This window comes from Malaclemys terrapin, chromosome 8 (genome assembly GCF_027887155.1).
Source record: "Malaclemys terrapin pileata isolate rMalTer1 chromosome 8, rMalTer1.hap1, whole genome shotgun sequence".
NCBI classification, from domain to species: Eukaryota; Metazoa; Chordata; order Testudines; family Emydidae; genus Malaclemys; species Malaclemys terrapin.
In genome coordinates, this window is record NC_071512.1 from 56,080,695 (window position 1) to 56,104,372 (window position 23,678).

Sequence of the window (23,678 nt, forward strand, 5' to 3'; positions counted from 1 at the left end):
ATTTGAGGTTGGCTCTGAAGCTAGCAGAACAGCAGTAAGTTGGGAAGCATTGGCTGGACTGGATTTCAAACTGTGGGCTCAGGGCCCATTGAGTAGAATAACCAGGTAGGCAATCAGAAAGCTTGGGTTCAAGGCTGAGCTTGTAGTGCTCCTTAACTAGTTCTCCCTGAGCTGGTAATGCTCATGGGCAGTTCACCAAGGCATCAGGTGAGGTGTAGTTATACCCAGCTGAGACCTGTGACAGTAATCAGAAGGCATATGATGTAGTGCATAGGGCACTGGACCTGGGTTTTAATCCTGATTCTGACCTGCTGTGTGAGCTGGGGCAAGTCACTTCACCTCTCCATGCCCTTTGTTTTGTCTATATCGATTGCAGGGTCAGGGACTGTCTCTCACAATGCGTCCGTACAGCACCTTGCACAATGGGACCCTGATCTTGACTGGGGCCTGTAGACACGACTGTAAGACTGTGATGGTGATCAATTCATGAAGAGCACTCTAAGGAAGGGAGGGTGACTGAGACCGGGCCCCCTTGATTTCAGTGGCAGGCTTGGGTACAATGAAGGATTCACAGCATCTGCAGCGGCTTTTATTTAATTTTGAGGGGCTTCTGCTGAGGAGAAGAAACTCATTACTAAATCGTTGGCACTGACTGGGAGGAAGCTCACACTGCTGGTGGGTCTTTCTATCCCTCCAGACCTCCCTCCTGTCTGGGTTTGTGCTGCTGTTTTGGTTGGTGTAGGACAGCCCAGAGAGCTGGTAAGGAGATCTGAGGTTTAGGTGTGTCTGCTTCATATGGGCTGGGCTCTCCTTATTCACCAAGTAAGTCTGACTGAGGCACACGCTTTCTTCCTGTGTCGGGAGTGACTCAGGTACAGGAGCTGATAAAACCACCTGAGAAGAGAAAGCAAAGCACACTGGAAAGCCAGCTGCAAGCTCCCTGCTCTGCTCTGGTGTATTGTGTATTCATGCCTGGATCCCCAGAAATGACTTTGCACTGGCTGCTAACCTTGAGCTGCCTCTGTGTCTCTCTCTTCCTGCCTGCAGCCATCGGTACCAACAGAAGAGAAGGTGAGGCTTAGATGATTAGATCTTCCTGCTTCACTTTAGAAAACTGATTCCACTTACAATTTTGTTTTTTTTTAATTCTGCACTGGCTGAAGGGTACTTCAAATGACCATAACTGCTACAGAGCCCCTAGGTGAGACCACACCAAGCTGTGAGATCTCACTCCCCTTCTCCTGGGATTTCTCAGAGACGCTTGTGGATGGGAGTGATAATGTTTTGGTTGGGAATAAACACTTGATACTGTACTATTATCTGGATTTCCTCAGAACTTAAACATCACAAGAATGCTGCATTGGTTCATCAGGACCACTGGTAGCCCAGATTATTCTGGGACCCTCTTTAAATTACTGGTGTGTAACTACTTTCTTTAAAGACTCTCTATTTGAGAGAGATTTGGGTCTGAACATGCTAATTACATTATGCTGTATTGTGTTAATATAGCACTTTTAGTAGCCCAAAGTGTATGTTGCTAAGCCAATGCATGAACTGGAAGAAGAGAGCCTTTTTGGTTTAGTAACACTTACAGAATTCAGATCTTGTGGAGATTTGCCTTTCAAATGTTTTGTGTTAGACCAGGTCTGCATACCCAGTGTTTGCAGCTTTCTGGTGAACACATGTACAGTTATCGGCTGTGACACCACACAACTAGTGTTTTTATATGTTGTGAGATACTTTGTATGATGGTGTTGGTTATATATCTATACATGTTTGAATGGGTGATTGTGACTGGTACTGTGACAGTGCAACTATTTGTGTGTGTGGCTGTATGACGGTGTGAAACCTTGCCTGTATAGTAGGTTTTGCTACATTGCATTGTATTTGCATGTATGGTTACAGAGTATGTATTGACAGTAATAGGGTCTTCATAGACCGGGCAAGCTGGTCTGACCTTATGGCTATTGCTGTTACTAGGTATCATAACCCATGACAGTGTCACACCGTTGTATAGGTGTGTTTGTGACTGACTTGAATGTGTGTTGTAGGCAATGACATGCCACAAAGTTTATCGATATTTGCTTAACACTGTAAGTTTGAGGGCAGCATCTGTGACTACACTGATAAAGGCGTGCTGCTGTGTATACTTCAGATTTGCCTAAATGTATTTTGTTAGAGTTTAATACATTTTAATTTTTAGTGGCTTGGAAGTAGGGTCTATCATTTCAATTATTTTTAATGCAAACACACCAAGAGATGATCGAAAAAGTGAAGGAAGAAGTATTGAAAACAATCCTGTTTTGCAAAAACAGATCTGATTTATGTAAGGTGCAGCACTAATCAGATTATTAAAACACACATAATTCTATCTGAAATGAAATCTCTTAATAAATCATCAGAGTTTCTCTTCCCTTTTCCTGCAGTAAATGAATCTGTGTAGTCAGACGTTCCGTTTATGTGGACTTTGAACTTATTATTCGCACTTGGTATAGAGTGACCACCAATGGCAAATTATTGACAGGCTCTTATTGAGCAAGATTAATCTATTACAAACTTCCTGAATCAGTTAATCAAAAGTAGCTCAATTTTAATGTTGTTGGTTCTCTCTCCTGCACTCACCAACCAGCCATGTCCTCGCAATTAATACAATTTTGTTTACAACTGAACTATTTAAATCAGATTAGCTAAATATGAAATCTCATTTAGTTACAGAAGATCAGAGGCTGGTTTTTCAAACTGCTCAGCAAAACCCGTTGTAATAGATGTGTATGTTGTGATGCAGGCAGGTGTATGACACTAAAAGTTTCCTGATGTAGGCAGTGTGTCATTCAATGAGTGCATGCATGGTTGTCAGCATGGCATTGTTTATAATGATTTGGGCATGGAAGGCTGTGCACTAGCATGAAACCATTTTTTCCATGTGCCATTATGTGATGGTGCGAGTTGTGTGTCACTTGTGGCGTGCGTGTCTTTTTCGGTTGGCTGTGGATTTATACACATTTGCCTGTACCCCTGCAGGTATTGGTGCCAGAGAGGGAGATCTAGGTTTACCTGTGCCTTGCATCTGTTAAAAGATGGTTCTCAAGCATTTCTGGTGGGAGAAACATCCTTGGATGTATCAGGACCCTGGTGGAGTCAGATGTGTGGAGTCAGCAGTGTTTGTTGTCCCCTTCAAGTGGGGAGAGTTTGGCACATGGATTGTAGGTGCTTTCATTATTCTGGGGCGTGGGAGGCTTTGGCAGCTGGAAGGGAGACTGAGTGCTGGATACCGGTGTGTGTTTCTGGGGCTGAAGGAATGGGTTGGATTTGGGTGTTAGCTGGCAAGGGTTGAGCCCACAGGTTCATCTTGCTGTGATGGGGTGGAGAAGGTGGCATGCTGGGCTGGGGCCCTGAGAAATATAGAGCTCTGTACAGTTGGCACATGCCATGGGCTGGCCTCCCTAGTGCATCCTTCTCTGACATTTAACTGTAGGAACGAATGGGTGGGTGTTTGGGGCTCGCTGACCAGCAAAGACAGCCACCCCCGGTCTGCTCCTTTCCGCCTGACAGGGATTCCTCTGCACTCTCCTCTGGGATGTACAGACCCTGCCAGGTTCCCAGGGCTCATACTGCAGTAATGAGCTCTTCAGGCTGGCCTAGAGATCTCAGACTCAGGCCTTTTCCTGGCAGAGGCCTGGGAAGCTCCACTGGCTCGGCACAGTGCTTTGTGTGCCACTTGGAAACTAGACAAGAGGGACATCTCTGCCATGTCTCCCCAGCTCTGTCTTTGTGTTTGTCTAGCCCCAGACAGAGTGATGTGCGTAGGAAAAGCAGGGTCAGGCCAGAAGAGGCATCATCCTGCAACATCACACTCCCCTCCTCTGCTCCTCCCAGGAAGCACTGACGCAAAATACATTCAATGTGGGAATTGCAGAGCCCCGGAGAGCCCGTAGGGGAGAAATACTGACGGACTGGAGGAACAAGGCAGCCTGCTGAACTCCATGAATACTGTTGCCCCTTTTCGACCCGAGCGGCTAGTCAAAGTTTGGGGCCCTGGGGACGTTCCGTTTGGAAGTAGAAATTGATGGAGTCTGGGATTTTCTTTGGTGCAGTTTTGTTCATTTGCAAGGTATAAAGCCTTGCTTCTCTGAATGCAGGAGGAACTAGGGACAAAAGGAGCAATTTCCTAGCTTACAGTCCCAAGCCACTTTAGCCAGGACCTGACCCAAAAGCTCTCTCTCGCTTTCTCCTGAGTCATGCTGTGCTCATGGGTTCTTGCTTGGCTTCTCCCTCCTCTGAGCCTCTGTCTCCAGCTTGTCTTTTTTACACACACGTCCACATGGCCCCCTCCCCCAAAACCCCCTGTCTTCTCAGGGTCTGTCTACACTGCAATCAGACACCTGCGACTGGCCAGTGCCAGCTGACTTGGGCTCATGGGGCTCAGGTAAGGGGCTGTTTAACTGAGGTGTAGACGTTTGGGCTTGGATTGGAGCCTCGGCTCTAGGACCCTGTGAGGTGGGAGAGTCCCAGGAGTCATGCTGCAGCCTGAGCCCAAACATCTACATCACAATTAAACAGCCCCTTAGCCCAAGTCAGCTGGCAGGGGCCAGCAGCAGATGTCTAATTGCAGTGCACACATACCCTCAGTCCAGAACTCCTGGGTGGGTTCACAATCCTCTTTTCTCTTGGGCGAGGGAGGGGCTTCCCCTTAACTCATCCTGACAGTTATGCTAATTGAAGGGTGCGTTCACACCCAATCTCAAAGCGGTTTGTGTTTCAAGCAGCCCCCAGTCTCTCTCAGCATAGCAATGCCACAGTGCCTACAGCTGAGCGCAGGGCAGTGACATGAGTTATGGTTTAGCTCATTACAATGAAATAAATAGTATTGCCAAACCACGACTCTGACTTCTTGTGGGCAGAGGCAGACTGGTGTCGCTGCTGCTGATTGATGTAAGATGTGGTCAGTTCATGGAGGCAAGCATGTTTTTCTGCTCTTCCATGCTTGACGAGTGATCAACATGGCTAAGACTTCAGGGGAGAAAGGAACTTCTTTCCCTATTTCGGGACCCAGTTTGGGCTCCCTGTCAGCTCTGTGGTGATGAGGAGGAATTCCAGGCTTGGCAGACTTTCAGTGACCCGTGCTCATATCTGATGGCACAAAACTTTGTGGACTTCGGTGTCATTTGCCTAGAGCAGGGACAATCCAGTGAACAAGGTCGACAGCAGAATTCTTCTGAGACCCTAGCCACTGCCTCTTGGAAAGGTGGGTTTACTACAGCAGTGGAAGAACTTCACTGTGCCACTATAGCATTCCTATACACACCCTTCTTTATATATGAATTTAAGAATACAACAATGATAGGGAGCCCAGGGCTTGCCCGTCTCCTGCTCCCGCCCTCCAGAAGCTGGAGTTGTGGTCAGAACAGCAGGCGAGAGTTCCTCCCTCTGTATGGTGTCAGGGATGCTTTGAGAATGAGGTTTTGCTGGGCACGTACTCTGGAACCCCCCCATCTTGGCACAGCATTAAAGAACCCCAGCTGTTCTATCTGCAGGCCTCACCTTTTCCGAACAGCTGGAGAATTCAGTTTTCCCAAGGTAGGGCCTCTCAGCACCAGATAGGAAAGAGCTTTTCCACTGTAAATCCCCTTTTTCCCTCAGCCCTCAAACACAGCATTGCATTATTGACTCAGACCGTTTAGGGTTTTTTTTTTTTAAACTTAATCTGCTTTAGCTCTCCCAGGCAGAAGCTCCTGGGGAAGCCCAACAGTAGGAACAAACACTCAGTCCAGTATGGGACACCACTTCAGGTTAATAATGCATTAGCCCAATCTATTGCCCTGGGCCAAGGCTATAGATGTAGCCCCCAGCATACTCCATGCGAAGGCAAGATGTGAAAATGTGCCCTGCTCTTATCCCCATAGGATGTGCTGACACCAGTTTAACAACCTGGCCAAACTTCTGGGATATGCAAAAGCCTCTTGCATGCTGTGCCCACGTGATCAGACAGCATTAAGCCGGCCACAGTGAACCACACAAGGGAGTCAAATGAGAATGGAAACCTTCTGAGAAAAATCTGGCTCAAGGAACCACTTCTGTGGCTCTGGAACAGACCAGTCTCCCAGTGGCAGGATTGCAAGTAGAGAATTATGTTACTGGAGTGGACCGAACTTGGATGGCGTATTCATTATGTTAGCAGCCCTGTCTGATGTATGTGAATGTGTTTGTCTGCCATGCACGTTAATGGTGCATGGGCGAGGATGTCTGTGTGTGTTTGGGGGGGGGCGCTGGGCACTGTATGTCTAGGTGGTGGGAGTAAAGGGCTAGCCCAGCACGGTGGGTCACAAATGTGAACAACATTTTTAAAGGAAGAGGACAGTGGGTCTAATTCCTAAGTAAAAATCTGAGTGCTAAAATACCAGGGGAGAGTTAGGTCTGCTCCCTGCAGCTGTGCTGGGGGGAAAGCAGGTTCCTAGGAGCCTTTCCCTGCCATGCTGCCCATCCTGGGGCTGGGGAGCACAACCACCAGGTGGCGATGGGGAGTGAGCGCTGCCAGCAGCACTCAGCAGCCCAGGGATGGAGGGCAGAGCCTATCTCCGTCTGCAGCGTGGATGGCTCTGTGTCTCGAGGCAGATGTTGGCACTCAAGGGAAGTGGAAAATGGCCATCATGTGTTACCCATCCTCACTCTATGCACCAGATTGCTGCTTGCTCTGGAATTCCCCCGATCAGTGTCTCTCCTTTCCTAAGCAAGAGATTTCTTCTTTCTTCTGTTCTCAAGCTTCTGTCTCCCTCTCTCTTGTTTGTCTTAGGAGACTTTCCCTGGTTTCCCTCTTTCCAGTGTCTCCCTTTTCCTTTGCCTTTCTGCATTTTGTCTCCATTTGTAAAGTGAGGTTAGCGCTGGTAGAAGATGCTGGATTAACAGCCTGGGAAACCCAGCTTCTTGATCTAGATGAGGTGCAGCAGGTCAGATTTCCCTAGCAGGGACAATCTCTACAAGGGTAGCTCACCCCAATGGCCCATACCATTCAGTCCTTGGCCTCTCTGATACAAGGTGGCCAGTGATTAGCAGGATTTTTCTAATGTAGACACTTGGATGCTAGAAGCTGAGACGTTACAATTTCCAAACAGTTTGCAGATGGGGATGATTTTGAGCCAGTGACCTAGGGCAGTCTGCATCCAATTCTCCACATCTTCCCCACGTTCTAAACTTTTGCTAAATTGCTCCTCTCTTCCTGTCTCACTGTTCTCAGCCCGTCTGTTCTTTTGACAACATCTTTGTCCTCCCACTGACCAAATGTCACCTGTAGTTGCTAAGGAACCCACAGGCCCTGTCCTTTCAACTGTCTCCTAAAGGGGACTTTGGCCCTACAGCTGAGTTTCTCTTTTTAAAAAATTGTGGTACTGAAAAGTGAGCTGTGTCTAGACATGCCTGGGTGTGCCATGTACGTGAAAGCAATTCTGGTGCCTTGAAGAGAATAATGTAATTCTCTTCAGTTGTAACCCTTCTGCCAGGTGGAGTCAACAACAACAAGGGCTGGGTTCAATATCCAGGGTCCCTCTTAATAATACAACACAGAACTGGCTCAAGTCCCCACCCAGTAATCTGGGAAAATTAAACACCACCCCTTGGCGCCTCTAAGAGGCAACGCTTCCCCTCTTGTGAACACTGAGTCTGTAGGGCAGAGAAAACTTTTACTACAAAGGGGAAAGGAACCTGGCATTAATTTAGGGAAAAACCAAAACCATGATTCAAACACATCTGACCACGAAAAAAAACTCCCACCCTAGAATACATTGGGCAGTAACCTTTGCCTCTGTTTCTCACCTTGCAGTGTAAAAATCCAACAAACTAATGTCTCTTACCTTTAACATGTCACTCCCCTCTCCCTCCAGTGCCTCCCACTCCCAGCTGCTGTCCTTAGGCAGCGGAGACACAGAATTCAGAGATGCATTCATGTGAGTTCACCTCCCATCTGGAGGGGGAAGGAATGTCAAGCAATGCCTTTCTTGCCGCTGCCACCGCAACTGGCTCACAGTTCACACCATGTCAGTGCTGCACCATTGTTCGTTCTGCTGCTGTCATTTGTTGTGCTACCGTTCACTCCACCGCACCATCATCTGCTCCATCACCAATGGCCCTGTGCTGTCACCTTCTGCTGCCATCTGCTTCTCTACTGTGACCTCTGCAAGTCAGTCTCTTGAGGTTCCACCCAGGTCCCAGTGATTTCAGCTCTCAGTGTGGGTACCTCACTGCTAGTGCAGGTTGGACAGTCTCATCTGCGGAAAGGCTGTCCCACAGCACTTAGACCTGATTACTGGTGATTTCAGCTCTAGTGATCACTTAACAAAACAAAAGATTCTCAATGGAGCCTAATTAGCTCTGTCTTTAAACAGAGGAGGGGGTAGGTTAAATGGCACCCAGGAGTCTTAGGCAGAACCCACACTTCCAGGCAGGAACACCTGTCCTCCCCCCTGGTTTGGTTCCTTATTTCTGAGCTTTCACCCCACATAAAGCACTGAACAAACATGACCTATTACTTTCTGTTGCAGATGACTTTGTGCTGGATGTATTTCTGCCATTTTCCCCTTTGTTTCATTGTAAATGGTGATGCTCCCCCCACCCTTTGTATAGACACAAAAGATTAGATCAATTAGATTAGATTCATTTTCCCTTTGCCCTAAATTACAGTGAATCATAGAATAGACGATTCACTGTAATGAAATGTTGTTACCTTTATTGTATGAGTAAAGGGCAGCAGACCTGTACTTAGCCTGTCCAGACTGAGGGGGTCACCCTCAACCGAACTGAACTCACTAACAGGGGCTTTGGATGCCAGATCCCAGTGGAGAGTGGGGTGTGGGGGGGGACACAGGTGTTCCTGCCTGGAAGTGTGGGTTCTGCCTCATTACCCCTGCTTTTAAGTTTAATTTTTTTATTAAAGCGAATGTTAAAATTGTCAAATACACAGGTTAAGGAAAGCGTGTCTATACGTCTTACTAAAGTGATTTGTAACCCAACAGCAGCCAAAATTGATCACTCGGGCAACACATATACTCTGTCTGCTGTATACCTAGGCAGGGTAGGTGTGTTCATATACATACAATCTGGTCCTGAAGCCTTTTCTCCCCAGCTCGTGGCTAGCTGTCAGGGAAGAGCTCCTTCAGAGCTTGCTTACACAGCAATAGAAAAGTTCTCAAGCAGCATCCCAGGTAGGCTATTCAGACAATCCATTCTCTGAAGTTCTGTTCCTTAGAGGAAAGCCAGGTCTACACTTGGAAGGATCTGCTAGTATAACGATACTGATATATTGTACCAGCAAAGCTCTCTTCCTGTGGATGCAGCTTATATTGGCAAAGGGTTTATTAGAGCTAGCCAGAGAGTGAGGGGGGGAACTTGTGTCATTCTGTACAGGAGAGATGCTCAAATGTTATTACTAAATGTCTATAGCTCAACTCAGCCCATCCTACAGGTTTTTGTGTCGGGGGAGATGAATGTTCAAGACTGGAAGGCGGTGCAAGTTATTCACAGGCCCAGAGAGAGGCTGTCACATCTATCTGTGTGTGGAAGTGGGGTACATGCAGGGGGTGGCAGGTACATGTGGCTCTGACAGTGAGCACAGATTTGCAAGAGATCTTAGCAAGAAACCGTTCTGAGCTCTGGAATCGTGACTCCTTCAGAACAAGGAGAAACGAGGCAGGTAGGGACAGCGTGAAGGGAAACCGAAAATTACATGTGAAAGAGCATACAGTTACAGACACGTTGCAAGTGATGTCAGTGTCCTCTCTTCAAAGACTGCAGTGGGGTGGGAGGTGCTCTGCACATCACAGGATCTGGCTCTTTATCCCTGGCTGAAGAGATTTCTTTGCTTGAAGGGGTTTTGCATGTGAAGATGCCAGAGAACTAGTTGCAACATTACATTAATGATATGGAGTATTTGCCAACAATTACCACATTTGATACGTAAACCAGGGGATATCTGCTATCTCCAATGATGCAGCATCCCTGGCTGGGGACATAGCGGCACTGTGGTTCCCCAGGCTGCAGCTGTCCCCCTCGCTCCCACCGTGGTTCATGTACTATTGGATATTGAGTTGGGCTCCGCCACACGGAATCAGTGGTGAGTTGAAGCAAGGAGGAGGTGAGTCTGGCAGGATGGAGGCAGGTCTCAGCACTGAGATGCTGCTGAGTGCAATCAGCATGGAGCAGCGATTAAAGGGCTTGTGCTGCTGTGTGGTGGAGAGGGTGAGATCAGCTCTGGTTGGTTTGGCAGCGCTAGCAGGCCCAGGGTTTGGCTGATGTGTGCGGCTGTCTCAGGTGTTTGGAATTCCGGTCATGTCTGAACCTGGTGGTGTGCACTGGCAGCCAGCTGGGGCAAACGTACAGCTGCTGCTGCCAGGGGCTCCCAGGATTCCTACTGCTAATCTCTGATCACAGGAGTGTTTGGATGCTGATGGGCGTGTGAGTGCAGGGAACACACCATTCTTCCCAGCTGTCCTTATTGGGTGATCTCCCTGTTAACCAGCACACTCGGACACGCAGGCCAGCTGTGCCTCGGCCTCAGCCCAGTTTCCTGTTGCACCCAATGCTCCCCCTGCAGCAGCAGGCCCTGGCCAATGGCTGCAATAGGTCTGCAAGCTGTTCCAAGGGGCAGGGCAGCCTTGTGAAGCAGTTGCCCTGCGGGCGTCCCTGAGCACCGGTATCAGTAACCTAACAGACGCACTGCCAGCCGCTGCCCTGGATTCTCAGCAAGTTTGGAAGAGCTTATCCAGACTCTTCCTGTTTGGTGGGCCTGGGGATAGTCGTAGAGTGACATCATTGCCGCATGGTGACAGATTCCCAGCTCGGCGGGTGTTCGTCTGTCCAGCACGCTGCATTCTGTTTGGGCTCTTTCCCTCGCTTCTCTTTCCCCTTTGGTTTGGTTCCTTATTTCTGAGCCTTCACCCCACATAAAGCACTGAACAAACATGACCTATTACTTTCGGTTGCAGATGACTTTGTGCTGGACGTATTTCTGCCATTTTCCCCTTTGTTTCATTGTAAATGGTGATGCTCCCCCCACCCTTTGTATAGACACAAAAGATTAGATCAATTAGGTGAGATTCATTTTCCCTTTGCCCTAAATACCTGTCCCTTGTGTTCTCTCAGGAAGTCTGGACAATGGGACACAGCTGCAGCTGGTATAAACCTGCATCACTCCACAGACCTACAAGGAGTGACTCCAATTCACAGAGGCTCAGAATCTGTCTGTGTGTGTGATTGGTGATGTTCAAATACAGCCAAACCGAAGGGCGAGATGGGGGGGAATATTTCTTTTAAATCTGTTGTGATCCCAGCCCAACAGCACTCTGTACCGTGAGCGCTGCTGTGGTGTCAGACTTCCAGAAGTGACTGACAGACTTTGGCCTCCTACAAAATCTAGCCTCAGGATTTTGCTTTCTTAAGAAAACTTATGGTGGTTCCCGAGAATCCAAATCACCAAAAGAACCCAGCATACCTCACACCAATTGGCATAAATCGGGGTGGCCAAACCCGAGCTCGTGAGCCACATGGGGCTCTTTTACAGTTAAAGTGTGGCTCGCAGAGCCCCCCACATCCCCACCCCATTCTCCACCTACATCCTGGGACTGGGGGAGCTCAGGGCTTCTGCCCTGTGGTAGGGTGGTGGGGCCTAGTGGCTTCTGCCCTGCGGGGAGGGCGGATTTCGGGCCTTCAACCGCTCCTGCTGAAGCCCCGAGCCCTGGCTGGCACACCCAACTCTCAAACTTCTGAAGATTATCGTATGCAGCTCAGAGGGTCAGTAAGTTTGGCCACCCCTGACATAAACTAAGGACACAAATGGCTGGACGATAGTGGTCCATTAGGGTTGCCAACCCTCCAGTGCTGTCCTGGAGTCTCCAGGTATTAAAGATTAATCTTCAATTACCAATTGTGTCAGGTGATGAAACCTCCAGGAATACGTCCAACCAAAATTGGCAAGCCTACGGTCCGTTCAGGTCAAGGTTGGGGCATGTTAGTGGGACAATGCACTGCCCGTGCTATGCGTGTTTTCTGGCTAAACATAGGGCTTTGATATCCACAATTCTCAGGCTGGCACCCTTTACCGGCACTACGTTTGCACATGAAAACTTAACCTCCAAACCTGATCCCTTCTGAGTAAGAACTACTGGGGTTCCTCTGTTTAACTGTGGCCATGTCCTCTGCTCTTTCAGTCTGTGACTGCAATGGGAAGTCCAGCCAGTGCATCTTTGACAGGGACCTGCTCCGAGAAACAGGAAATGGGTACTGTTGCCTCAACTGCATCGACAACACAGATGGCGTTCACTGCGAGAGGTGCAAGGAGGAGTTCTATCACCAGCGGGATGGAGAAAGCTGTCTGCCCTGTAACTGCAACCCCAGAGGTACCTGATCAGCTAGATGGGGACACAGGAGGAGGTGGGGGGCGCTTCAGAGGGAAGAAGGGATTGCCCCAAGGGAGGGGGCCTGGGCTAGAAGTGATCAAATCCAACAGCTGTCTTGGAGCTGCTATGTATTGCCAATTAAAATAATTCCTGCCTGATTCTGGTGGATTAAATTGAATGGATCCTTAGCCATGTCTCTCCCAAACTCTATCTGTTATGGTGAGTGCTGGCCGGGTTGTGGGAAGAAGGGACAGTTTGCCCTGGGCCCCCCTTTTGAGAGGGCCCCCAAACTGAGTGGCACTGAGACCTAGCACACAGGGATGCAGCACCATGTAGGTTTGGAGGGTGACCCGGCCACACCTGAGTGATGCTGTGACTCTGCGCGTCAGGTCACAAAGCCCCTCCATTGTAATGTCATGACTTAGGGGCTGCCAGGCCAAACCTGAGTGGTGCTGCGCCCCGTGTGCCAGGATGCAATACCCGTGCGACAAGAGCTGCTGCTGCAGGGTGAGTGCAGGGTGTGGTGGCTCGATTTCAGATTTTGCCCCCAGCCCCTGAAAAGCTCTGTGTGGCCAGACGCTGCTGGGACGGTCACACTGCCAGAGTCCCCGTTGTCATCAGCACGGCAATGCTCTGAGGCAGCTCATGCTGCTGAAATCCTACCTTAGGATGTGTACAGTGTCACTGCACTAACAACTTCCTTGCTAACCCTTTCCAGAGGGAGAGAGAGGGGGCAGGAGTGGGTCCCACCTATCTCAGCAAGCTGAGTCTTGCAACCGCTGCCCTCCCTGCAGTGCCTTTCCCTTGTAACATTTTAATAATATGGTATCATAACCCTGGAGGCCAGCATGTGGGCATGGCTCACGGATAGCAAATGTTCTAAATTAGTTCATCTGAGCATATCCAAGCCAGCTCTGTTCAAGTCTGGCGAATGAATATGAGCTCTTGCCAGTTCAGGTCCAGCAGATCTAGAGAAATTTGTGGTGAGGGTTCAGAACAACCCAGAAGAACCCATGCTGCAGAAGCTCACCCTTAGCTGGGCTGCCGTCACAATGTGATGACTTAGACGGCACTAATTCATTGTTCGCTTCAGGCTGGGTTTGCTGAACTTTGTGGCTAAAACCTGAATTGGATTCTAAACCTCTGCCATGGATTAAGAGACTGCAGATGGAGAAAGAAGGATTTAATGTGAGCAGCTCAGCCTTACAAGGCACTTAACCTTTGTGGAAAAACACATAGCCCGGGGTTAGGTTGCTACTCAGTGAGTCATGCAAGTTCATCACCCTTTAGAAATGTCATTGAGAACGTAGATCTGATGGAAAGCTTTGGGGTTTGGCTCCGGGACAGGCCTGGCATTCAAGGAGCACGCAAGATAGCAGGCTGCCTAATAGAGTGAGACCGGAGCTATTGGCTTCACCATCCCCTCTTCTCTTTACCATCTGCACTATGTTAAAGGCTCTCTGTCATTTTTAGTGAGTGGTATACCCTAAAGCCAAGACTGTCAGGAAGCCCAGGCATATCCTGTGAGTGGCAGGAGTAGGGGATGCAGACCCATGTGCTAAATTGCATTAGTCATTGCATGCACCACTTCTGCACTCTGCGCAGTATTCCATCTCTGCTGCACTGGCGCTTCGAGTATTCCAACCTCTGAGCAGCTCCAAACAGCTGCCGGTTCTTAAACTCAGCCTGCCACCGAAATATGTCCTTCATGGCCGCTTTTAACTTGCTCTCAGCCTGCCAGTCCAGTAGGAGTGGAACCTGTCCCCACTCTGTTAAAGGTTTGAACTCAGCAAGTTGAGGGTGATCAAAAGGTGGGGCCATCTGATTGCTGTTCAGAGGTCTGTATGAAATGCATTTGCTGGCCTTTGTCCAGATACCAGGGGACAGGGATGCACATCACAAAAATCTTAGCCAAAGCCCTGGACCTCACTGAGCCTTGAGCCAGGTCCACAGCTGCCACCACGTTTTGAAGTAAATGGCGTTCTCGCAAAAGGCTGAGGATTGACTGGGCCATAGGGGTGTAAGCACAGTTCTGTTCCCAAGTGTGAAGTACCGTGTCTGGGGGTGGGCGGCAATGTACAGATGCTCACCAGGCTGCTGTACCTGTTCTGTGGATTAATAGAAGACTTCAGTCACCAAAGTTACTGTAGCCTGCTACCTCTCCCCAGCACTGCCACTTTAAAAGAGGAAATAATAGATAAACCACACACAGCGTAAATGCCCATGATGCTGTTTATGGTGCGCTGACCCATGGCAGCTCATTCTTGTGACAAGAGATGGGCTTAATGGCTTTGATGTCCCGGAGGGAATCCCAGCAGAGGTGTTCGCCTTGTTGAAGTGATTACATGGCAGGGATGTCTGTTGCTTGTCTAGTTCTGGTGGTAATAGCCAATTATCTGTGTGCAGAAAATACCTGCATTTCTTAAATGCTACAGACGTGCTGTACATGTCAATGAAGCTCTGCACACGTCCGTTGTCCACAAACACAGAAACCAAGTCGTCTTTGGAACCATTCATTAATACTGAATAGAAGTGCACAGAGGTTTTCTTCTGTGTGTCGGTTGGTTTAAATTCTAGGACTGAAAATATCGACTTCTCTTTGGATCGTTCCCAAATACTGCATTCTAACAAGAATGGAAACCGGTGCATGAGAGCACACTGTGAATATGAGTCTGTTCTGTACTGTAGTCTGTCTCCCTGTCGCTCAGGCGGGCAGGGCAGCAGGTTGGCTGGGAATAGAGACAGCCAGTTCAGGAAGATGGTGTGACTTGATGTCATGTGGGCAAGCGTGGGCAACAATCCTGGTCCAGATCCTCAGCTGGTATAAAATTGGTGCAGCTGCATTGAAGTCAATGGAATTACATCAATTTACATCAGTTTGTGATCTGACTCAGATGAAACGCTTCTGGGATTACCTGGTGTTGTGTGGTGGTGGTGAGGTTATTGTAGGACAAGAGGATCTTGTCCACCAGCTCCTACCACTTTTTATTCTTTGCCTGAAGTCATAATCTTTTGCGTGGGGCGTCATAACAATTTCCACATCAAGAACTGATATCGCACGCACACACTGTGACCTCATGGGTAGAGCCCTGCGCAGATACAAAATTTATGTCAGCATCCAATCCGCAATCCACAAGCATGGTCTGCGGATATGAAGCGGATAGCCACAGATTTGCAGGGCTTTAGATCTAAAATTTGGATCTGCATCCATCCACGATCCGCAAACATGGTCTATGGATAGCCGCAGATTTGCAGGGCTCTACTGCTGGTGGAAATTAGCAGCAGGGGCAATGGAGATATTAAAATGAAAGCACCTGCCTTCAGCCAGTTACCTTGGATATCCCCAATATGGGGGAATTGACTATACAATAGTACAGGGGTGGCCAAACTGCGGCTTGGGAGCCACATGCAGCTCATTTACAGTTAAAGTGTGGCTCATGGTGTCCCCATGTCCCCCCTCCCCCACATTATCCACCTACTAGACTGGGGGCGGGGGGGTTGGGGGGAAGCTCAGGACTTCTGCCTTGCTGCGGGGTGGTGGGGTAGGTGCTTCTGCCCAGCAGGGATGGGATTCTCAGGGCTTCTGTCCAGCAAGTAGTAGGGTCTCAGGGCTTCAGCAGGAGCGGGGCTGAAGCCCTGAGCCCTAGCAAGTGTGCCCCAGTTCTCGAACTTCTGAAGATTGTCATATACAGCTTGGAGGATCAGTAAGTTTGGCCACTCCTGCAATAGTATATGATAAATAGTGAGATTTGTCTCAAATTAGATTTTTCCCCCCTCATATTTTTCTTAAGGGCCCCAGTGGGTGTTAAATTCCTTCAGGAGTGTTCTCAACCCAAGATAACCAGAGACAACACAATGACGGTGAGACTATTGAATTCTCTGCTTCTCCTGTTCCCATAGGCTCTCTTGGCCTGCAGTGTGATAACTACGGCCGGTGCAGCTGCAAACCCGGGGTGATGGGCGATAAGTGTGACCGGTGCCAGCCGGGGTTCCATTCCTTCTCAGAGACTGGGTGCCGGGCAGGTGGACAAGTGTCGTAAGTACCTGATACAAGCTATGCAGGCTGGACTGTCCTTTCCAGAGCTTTGCAAGCCTTTGTGTGGAGCCTGTGGTGACTGGAGACAGTTTATTCATGGGCACTGTGCACAGGTAGCATGGTATGATAGTTTCATTCCCTCTTCCTAGTGATGGGATACGAGGCATAGGCCTCTCTCTGATCCTTATTCTTAACACGGTGGCCATTGCCATTCTAGAAGTGGCCATGAGGACAGAAAGTGAAGTGCTCATTAATAACACTCCAGTGCACCTCCATGCAGAGCTCACGCCCTAATGTGTCCCCCTCCCAGAGGTGAAACACGCCATATCTTCACAGACTCTGGCAGTTCACGTCCTGCAGTTGCTTATCTACTCTTATCCCGATTCATCTGGAGTACTGAAACTCTAAGACAACACATTCAAAGCTGATGGAAAGAGATGCTTGGACACAGTGCACAATTAAGCCGTGGAACTCTCTGCCACATGATATTGCAGAAGCCACAAATTTAAGTGTTCAAAAAAGTGTAGTTATTTATTTGCACAATGAGAACATGAACAGTTACAATAAACAAATAAAACAAAACCAACCCTGCCTACAGGTGTGCTGCATATCACTTAGCATAATGGAGTGCCGGTCCTAAGTAGAGTCCTGTGGCACTACCACATGCAAATAAATAAAACAGGGACATAATGGCTCATGTTCCTAGGCACAACCCAGACTTGAAGAGACAGGAGTTAGGAAGAAACTGCCCCCATGGACAGGTTAGTCCAGAATGATCTTTATGGGGTTTCTTGCGACTTCCTCTCACATGTCTGGTGCTGGCTACTGTCAGAGACAGGATGCTGGACCTCAGATCTAATCCAATGTGGAGAGAGTTCTCAACCTGGAGCTGTGAACAAATATCAGGAGCAGTGACCAGCCTGCTGTGTCTATATTATTAAGCAGGAGGGGGACCCTGCTAGACGGGGCCAAGGCTGAGAACCACTGCATTATAGCAATTCCTGTTTCTAATACATCACCGTGTACCACCGTTGGTGAACCGACCAGGCTGGACCATGTACTTGCTGTGTATACTGAGCTGTTTACATATGCCCACGGTGGTGATTGAGCTGAACTGGAAATCAATCCAGGACACTTTCTTTCCTTCTCAGGAGTGCTCGGTGTGACTGCGATCCAGCTGGTAGCGCGGGACATTGTGTTTCAGGTCACTGCGTCTGCAAGGCAAGTGTCTCGGGAGAGCGATGTGACAGGTACGTGCATGAGCCCTTTGCTTCTACAGAGCAGGCTTTAAAGGTCCCCTTCCAAATACAGACTGCAGACCCAAAGGGCTCTGCTGATTAGCATGTGGCTCGGGGGGTGGGAGGGGGAGGAAGTGGGGGTGTGAGCTACCTCCACAGGCTGCGATTTCTAGTCCCAAAGCCTGTTGCCCCTCATGTTTCCCAGAGCCTGGCTATGCCCTTTGCCCTCAGGCTGTAGTGCCAGACCTTTTGTTTTCAGGGACTGCCACTGGGCCCAAAGCCTTGTGTGGTTCCCATTGGCCTTTCCCTTTGTGAGGATACCCAGTATCTCTCTGCCCGGGTGCCAGGTCACAGAGTAACCTGGAGGCATGGCAATAGCATCACCTGCCACAAACAGGAGCAGGGCACTGACTGAGCAGCAGAGCCTAAGAAAATCCCCTAATGTGTGTGTCAAAAAGTGCCTCTGGATGAGTTCTTCAAAGCCAGTTGCACCATCACACACCCAGCAGGGAGCTATTATTCCTCCCAGCCCTCTGGAGCAGAGCCATGTCCAGGCAGGTGAAGCTGCATAGCAAGATCCACCCCCGACCTGCTACAGTACATTCCTCGGGTACGTGCTGTGCTCTAAAGCTGCTCCCTTGCCCGGGCGGAGAAGGGCAGAGGGCTGGTGGGGGAGTCTGCTCCAGAGGTGGTGAATCACACTTGTTTCTGAAGCCTTTACACAGGGGCCAGTTTTCGCAAGTGCTCAGCACCCACAAGTGGAGCCCGAGAGCTCAGCACCCAGCATGTGCTTTAGAAATTCTGGCCCTTAATGGGGGTTCTTGAGCTCTTTAATATATGGCCTATGTTGGGCCTTTGGGAAGGAAACTCCTTGTGGCTCTTTAGCGGCTGTTTGGACAATAGCTGGTTGGTGCTGGGGGAGGGGTTGTGGTGGAGGAGCTGTGAGAGAACTTGCACACGGCTAGTTTGAAATACCTTCTCTGCGGCTCAGTTGTTCCTGGCACTATTGAGCGCAAAAGGACAGCGAGTGACCCTCTGGCTGTAACCTCTGCTCAGAGAGAGGTGCATGTGCTGACAGCCACACTCAGAGCCATCAGGTTTCAAGTGGCCAGTGGGTGCTTTGTGCTGGTTGGGTTTCATGGGTGTGTACAGGGAGGCTCACCCAATAAGCAGGTGAGGTGGTGCATGCTGTGTGTGACACAGGTGTTCTGTGCTGATGTGAAATGTACCGTAAAGCCCAGTGGATTGATGCATTCTCTTTTGCAGGTGCAAGCAGGGCTACTATCATTTGGATGCAAGAAACCCCGAGGGATGTTCCCAGTGCTTCTGTTATGGCCACTCCGCCATGTGCACCAGTGCAGAAAATTACAACATCCATAAAATCACTTCCACCTTCCAGCAAGGTAAAACCTCCCCCCCACCCCCGTCCCTATGTTTGTATTACTGCATTACCTTCCCACAGTGTTTGCACCTTTGTGTAGGCTGCCTGCTGGGAGCTGGCTCTGTTACCTAGGGTTACCATATCTAACAAATAAAAAAAGAGGACCCTCCACGGGCCCTGGCCCCGCCCATTTCCCCACCCCAGCCCTGCCCCTTCCCCACCCTAACTCCGCCCCTCCTCCCTCCCACTCCCAGCCACGCGGAAAGGGCTGCCCGAGCGCTACCGGCTTCACGGTTTGCCGGGCAGCCCCCAGACCCTGCGCCCCCGGCCGGTGCTTCCCCAGCGCAGCTGGAGCCCGGGAGGGGAAGCGCCCAGCCGGGGGCGCAGGGTCTGGAGGCTGCCCGGCAAACCGTGAAGCCGGTAGCGCTTGGGCTTCGGGCAGCCCCCTTGCCTCTGGACCCTGCGCCCCCGGCCGGGCACTTCCCCTCCCGGGCTCCGGCGGCGTAGGGTCCGGAGGTATGGGGGCTGCCCAAAGCCCGTAGCGCTCGGCTCTTAAACAGAGCCTAAGAGTCGGGGAGGAGCAGAGCTGCCGCGGCTGGAGGCTCTGCTCCTCCCCTGACTCTTTGGCTCTGTTTAAGAGCCGAGCTGCCCCAGCGCTACCGGCTTCGGGCAGCCCCCATGCCTCCGGACCCTGCGCCGCTGGAGCCTGGGAGGGGAAGTGCCCGGCCGGCGGCTGGGGTCCGGAGGCAAGGGGGCTGCCTGAAGCCCATAGCGCTCGGGCAGCCCGGCTCTTAAACAGAGCTGAAGAGTCAGGGGAGGAGCAGAGCCGCCATTTTCCCGGACATGTTCGGCTTTTTGGCAATTCCCCCTGGACGGGGGTTTGAGTGCCGAAAAGACGGACATGTCCAGGGAAAAAGAGGACGTATGGTAACCCTACTGTTACCTCCTGCTCTACGGTGTGTGTGTGAATCTTCCTTTCACATGATGTTCCCTCGTGGGGCTGGAGAGATTGAAAATCATCCTGCTAGACCAACCTATCCCACAGTGACCAGTTCTCAGTGATTGCTCAGCCTCCTTTCCAGCCAGCTGGCTCTCTTCATTCATTCCATGGCATGCCTGATGAATTTTTCCTCCTTTTGTGGACATACGTTTTACTTAAGTGCATGGAGAGCAGCACTTGAGACAAATGCAGATATTCAGCTTTCTACTCATGGTTGCCATTGTCACCTATCAGGTATGCATTGCGCTGTGGGGGGAGGGCAGCCAGTCATTTGTTTTTAAAGAAATCAGTGGGCCAGATCCCCAGCTGGGGAAATCAGCACACTACACAGACGTACACCCGCCGAGGATCTGTCGCAGGGTGTGTATTTATTAAATAGCAGGAGACGTTTATTTGGAGTACTTTCTAATTCAGTTGTGTCACCTTTGATCTCATCAGAGCACCATTTGGCTAGCAGTTCTGATCTCTCAGCTGCTCAAGCTTCCCTTTACAGCATTTACTCATGGGCTGATTTGCAGATCCTAGAAAGCCATGTCTGAGAACACAAAGTCCATCTAATTCCATCTTCCTGCTCTTTGGCACGTGATCCCTGCTGTGAGCAAGGATATCTCCCGTCAGAGACAGCTAGCGTACGAAGAACTTGACTGGTGACTGTGGTCAAGATGGTCACCAATGTACGGCGTGAGGAAATGGGTAGCGCTGGCCAGAATGCTGCCCTGGGGAGAGGCAAGGGAGAGTGGAAGTGTGCAGGGCAGAAATGATTGATTACAAATGACCTTCTGACTGCCTTTCCTTTGCTTCCATTTCCTGGCTCTGATGGCTGCAAACTGTTTTATTTTCCCTTCTAGATGCTGAGGGCTGGAGAGGAGTGTATGTGAATGGGTCCCCTGTACAGCTCCAGTGGTCTCCCCGCCATCGGGATGTGTTTGTTACAGCCAGGAGATCAGAGCCCACCTATTTCCTGGCACCGGGTATGGAACTGTGCGGAATGTGGGAGACGCGTGTAGGGAGCAGCCAAAGGAGGAAGCGCCATATAACGAAACTGAGCTCTGCAAAGCTGCGCTCAGTGCGTAGCATAGACGTGATCTCACAGACCCCTCTCCTTCATGCTGCTGTGCTCGCACACAGTCACGCCTGGGAAATCTAGCTAGAAAAACACCCTAGAATAATACAGACTTGCTCAGTCTCACGCCACCTGCTGGCTTGCTGTTGCTGTGATTGGATAATTAATACTGATTGGCAGAGGGGGGCTTCCCTTTTTCATGACTCTGTGCTGGGGGATATTGGTTTTTGAGAGGACGAGGGAGTTTGCCAATTGCACTGCGGAAGGAGTGGAAGGTTTCCTGGTGTTCATCTACTGGCTCTCCCTGTCTCTGGCATGACGTTGTGAGCTAGCAGGCCCTGACATGAAGGAAGAGGGGTGGGGCCTAGACAGCCCTTTCTGGTCTGGGAATCATAGAATATCAGGGTTGGAAGGGACCTCGGGAGGTCATCTAGTCCAACCCCCTGCTCAAAGCAGGACCAATCCCCAACTAAATCATCCCAGCCAGGGCTTTGTCAAGCCTGACCTTAAAAACCTCTAAGGATGGAGATTCCACCACCTCCCTAGGTAACCCATTCCAGTGCTTCACCACCCTCCTAGTGAAAAAGTTTTTCCTAATATCCAACCTAAACCTCCCCCACTGCAACTTGAGACCATTACATTTGATGGAGAGACGGCAGGCAGTAATGCAGGGGGGATGTGGGAGTGTTTTTCAAATACGAGGGAGTTTGGATGCTCTTTACCGGGGCTTGGAGTGAGTTTCAGCAGCAGAGGGTTGGATTGGATCAGGGCACTTGCGACTGGAGAGCCGGTAAGTGCCGGATCCCCAGATTCATCACTCAGGCTGGTGGTGGGCATCACAGCAGACGATACTGGGACCTTCCGAAGTGTGGGCTCCTGGGTAGCCCCATGTGTGGCATGTGCCTGGGGCCAGCCCCAGGAATTAAGACTTCCTAATGGAAGGATTTGACCCTTTAACCTTCTCCCTCTGGGTCTCTTATGTCCCTTCACAGCCAGATTTCTTGGGAATCAGCAGGTGAGCTATGGCCAGACCCTGTCCTTTGATTATCGCATGGACCGAGGGGGTCGTCGTCCTTCTCCCCGGGATGTGGTCCTGGAAGGAGCTGGCCTACGAGTCACTGCCTCCCTCCTGCCTCATGGGAAGATGCTGCCTTGCGGCATCAGCAAGACATATATGTTCAGGTAAAACAGGAGGATGTTGGGGCGCTCTCAGTGACTGCAGAGCAGCTGCCTAGTGACCCAATGCCAAAGATGTGCCATAATCACTGAGGTTTCTGGATAGTTCAGCTGCCAGACCCACCCTAACCAGGTAGATTCCCTGTGCTCTAGTGTGTTGGACCCTTCACAACCAGGGGAGGCTGCAGTTCAGTTCCCAGTGCATGAGACTATCCATCCCTGGGGAGGCTGTGAGGCCTGGTACTTAGTCTGTGGGACCCCAGGCTTTCCATAAGCAAGAGAGGCTGGAGTTGTTGATTCCCAGTGTGCTAGTGAGTCGGTCTATCTGCAGTGGTGAGGGTGCCACTCGTGTTCATAGCTTGGGCTGGATGGGTTCCCTGCCACTGCAGCTCACCCTGTTTCTTGCCTCAAGGTGCCGTGGGGTTGACGGCACCAGTGGCAGGTAAGGAGGAATCATTGGTGTCCCCCTATCAAGGCTCCATGCTGGGCTTTGTCCCATGTCAATAACGCTCTGCAAGGGGATAATCATCAGCGCCCAGGTTCTTTCTGTTCCGATGGGAGTTTGGAGAGAGCCAACAGCAAGACGCTCTTCCATTTTATTCCTTGTTTCTCAATTTCTTTTACTTCCGTTATGCAGACTGGACGAGAACCTGAGCAGTGGATGGAGCCCCAAGCTGAGTTACTTTGAGTATCGCAGGTTACTCGGAAACCTGACAGCCCTTTGGATCCGAGCCACGTATGGAGAATACAGTGAGTGTGGGGGAGGGTTGGGACCTGGGGAGAGCATCACATAGCACTTGTCATCTTCAAAACACTGCTATTAAGCCTCACAGCACTCATGCAAGGTGGGTAAATCTTGCACGCCACTTACAGATGGGAAAACTGAGGCACAGACCAGTTAAGTGACTTGTCCAAGGCCATACAATGAGTCAGTGGCAGAGTTGGGAACAGGAGAGCCTCCACTCCAAGTTCCTTGCATAACCACTACACACATTCTCTGGATATGAGTGCAGTGTGCACAGAAAACACCCACTAGTCTCTGGTACAGACACAGTCTTTAGAATGCCTGTTGACATGGCCCCGGGGAGGAGTTCGGGGTGCAGCTGCTAGCTGTAAATGTAATGTGTTGTCTCCTCCATCAGGCACTGGGTACATCGATAATGTCACCCTGGTTTCTGCACAGCCGACCTCTGGAGCCCCAGCTCCCTGGGTGGAACAATGTGTGTGTCCTGCTGGCTATCAGGGGCAGTTCTGTGAACATTGTGCTCCTGGGTACAAGAGAGACACTTCCAACCTTGGGCCTTTCAGCACTTGTGTGCTGTGTAACTGCCAGGGAGGAGGAAACTGTGATCCAGACACTGGTAAGGAAAACCATAACCAGGGACTGCTGGGTGCTGCCGGGGT

The 23,678-nt window shown here is 50.2% G+C and overlaps 1 protein-coding gene across 1 annotated transcript in view; it reads left to right on the plus strand.

Annotated features, from left to right (window-relative positions):
- The first annotated feature begins 838 nt into the window (after nt 1-838).
- LAMC2 (laminin subunit gamma 2) overlaps nt 839-23,678 on the plus strand; it is a 38,882-nt gene continuing 16,042 nt past the window's right edge. The window contains exons 1-9 of the mRNA XM_054037615.1: nt 839-1,071; nt 12,192-12,380; nt 16,281-16,416; nt 17,568-17,666; nt 18,921-19,057; nt 20,884-21,006; nt 22,091-22,280; nt 22,912-23,024; nt 23,417-23,635. Coding sequence (XP_053893590.1) covers nt 969-1,071; nt 12,192-12,380; nt 16,281-16,416; nt 17,568-17,666; nt 18,921-19,057; nt 20,884-21,006; nt 22,091-22,280; nt 22,912-23,024; nt 23,417-23,635 — 1,309 coding nt within the window. The 5' untranslated portion in view covers nt 839-968. The remainder of the gene's footprint in view (nt 1,072-12,191; nt 12,381-16,280; nt 16,417-17,567; nt 17,667-18,920; nt 19,058-20,883; nt 21,007-22,090; nt 22,281-22,911; nt 23,025-23,416; nt 23,636-23,678) is intronic.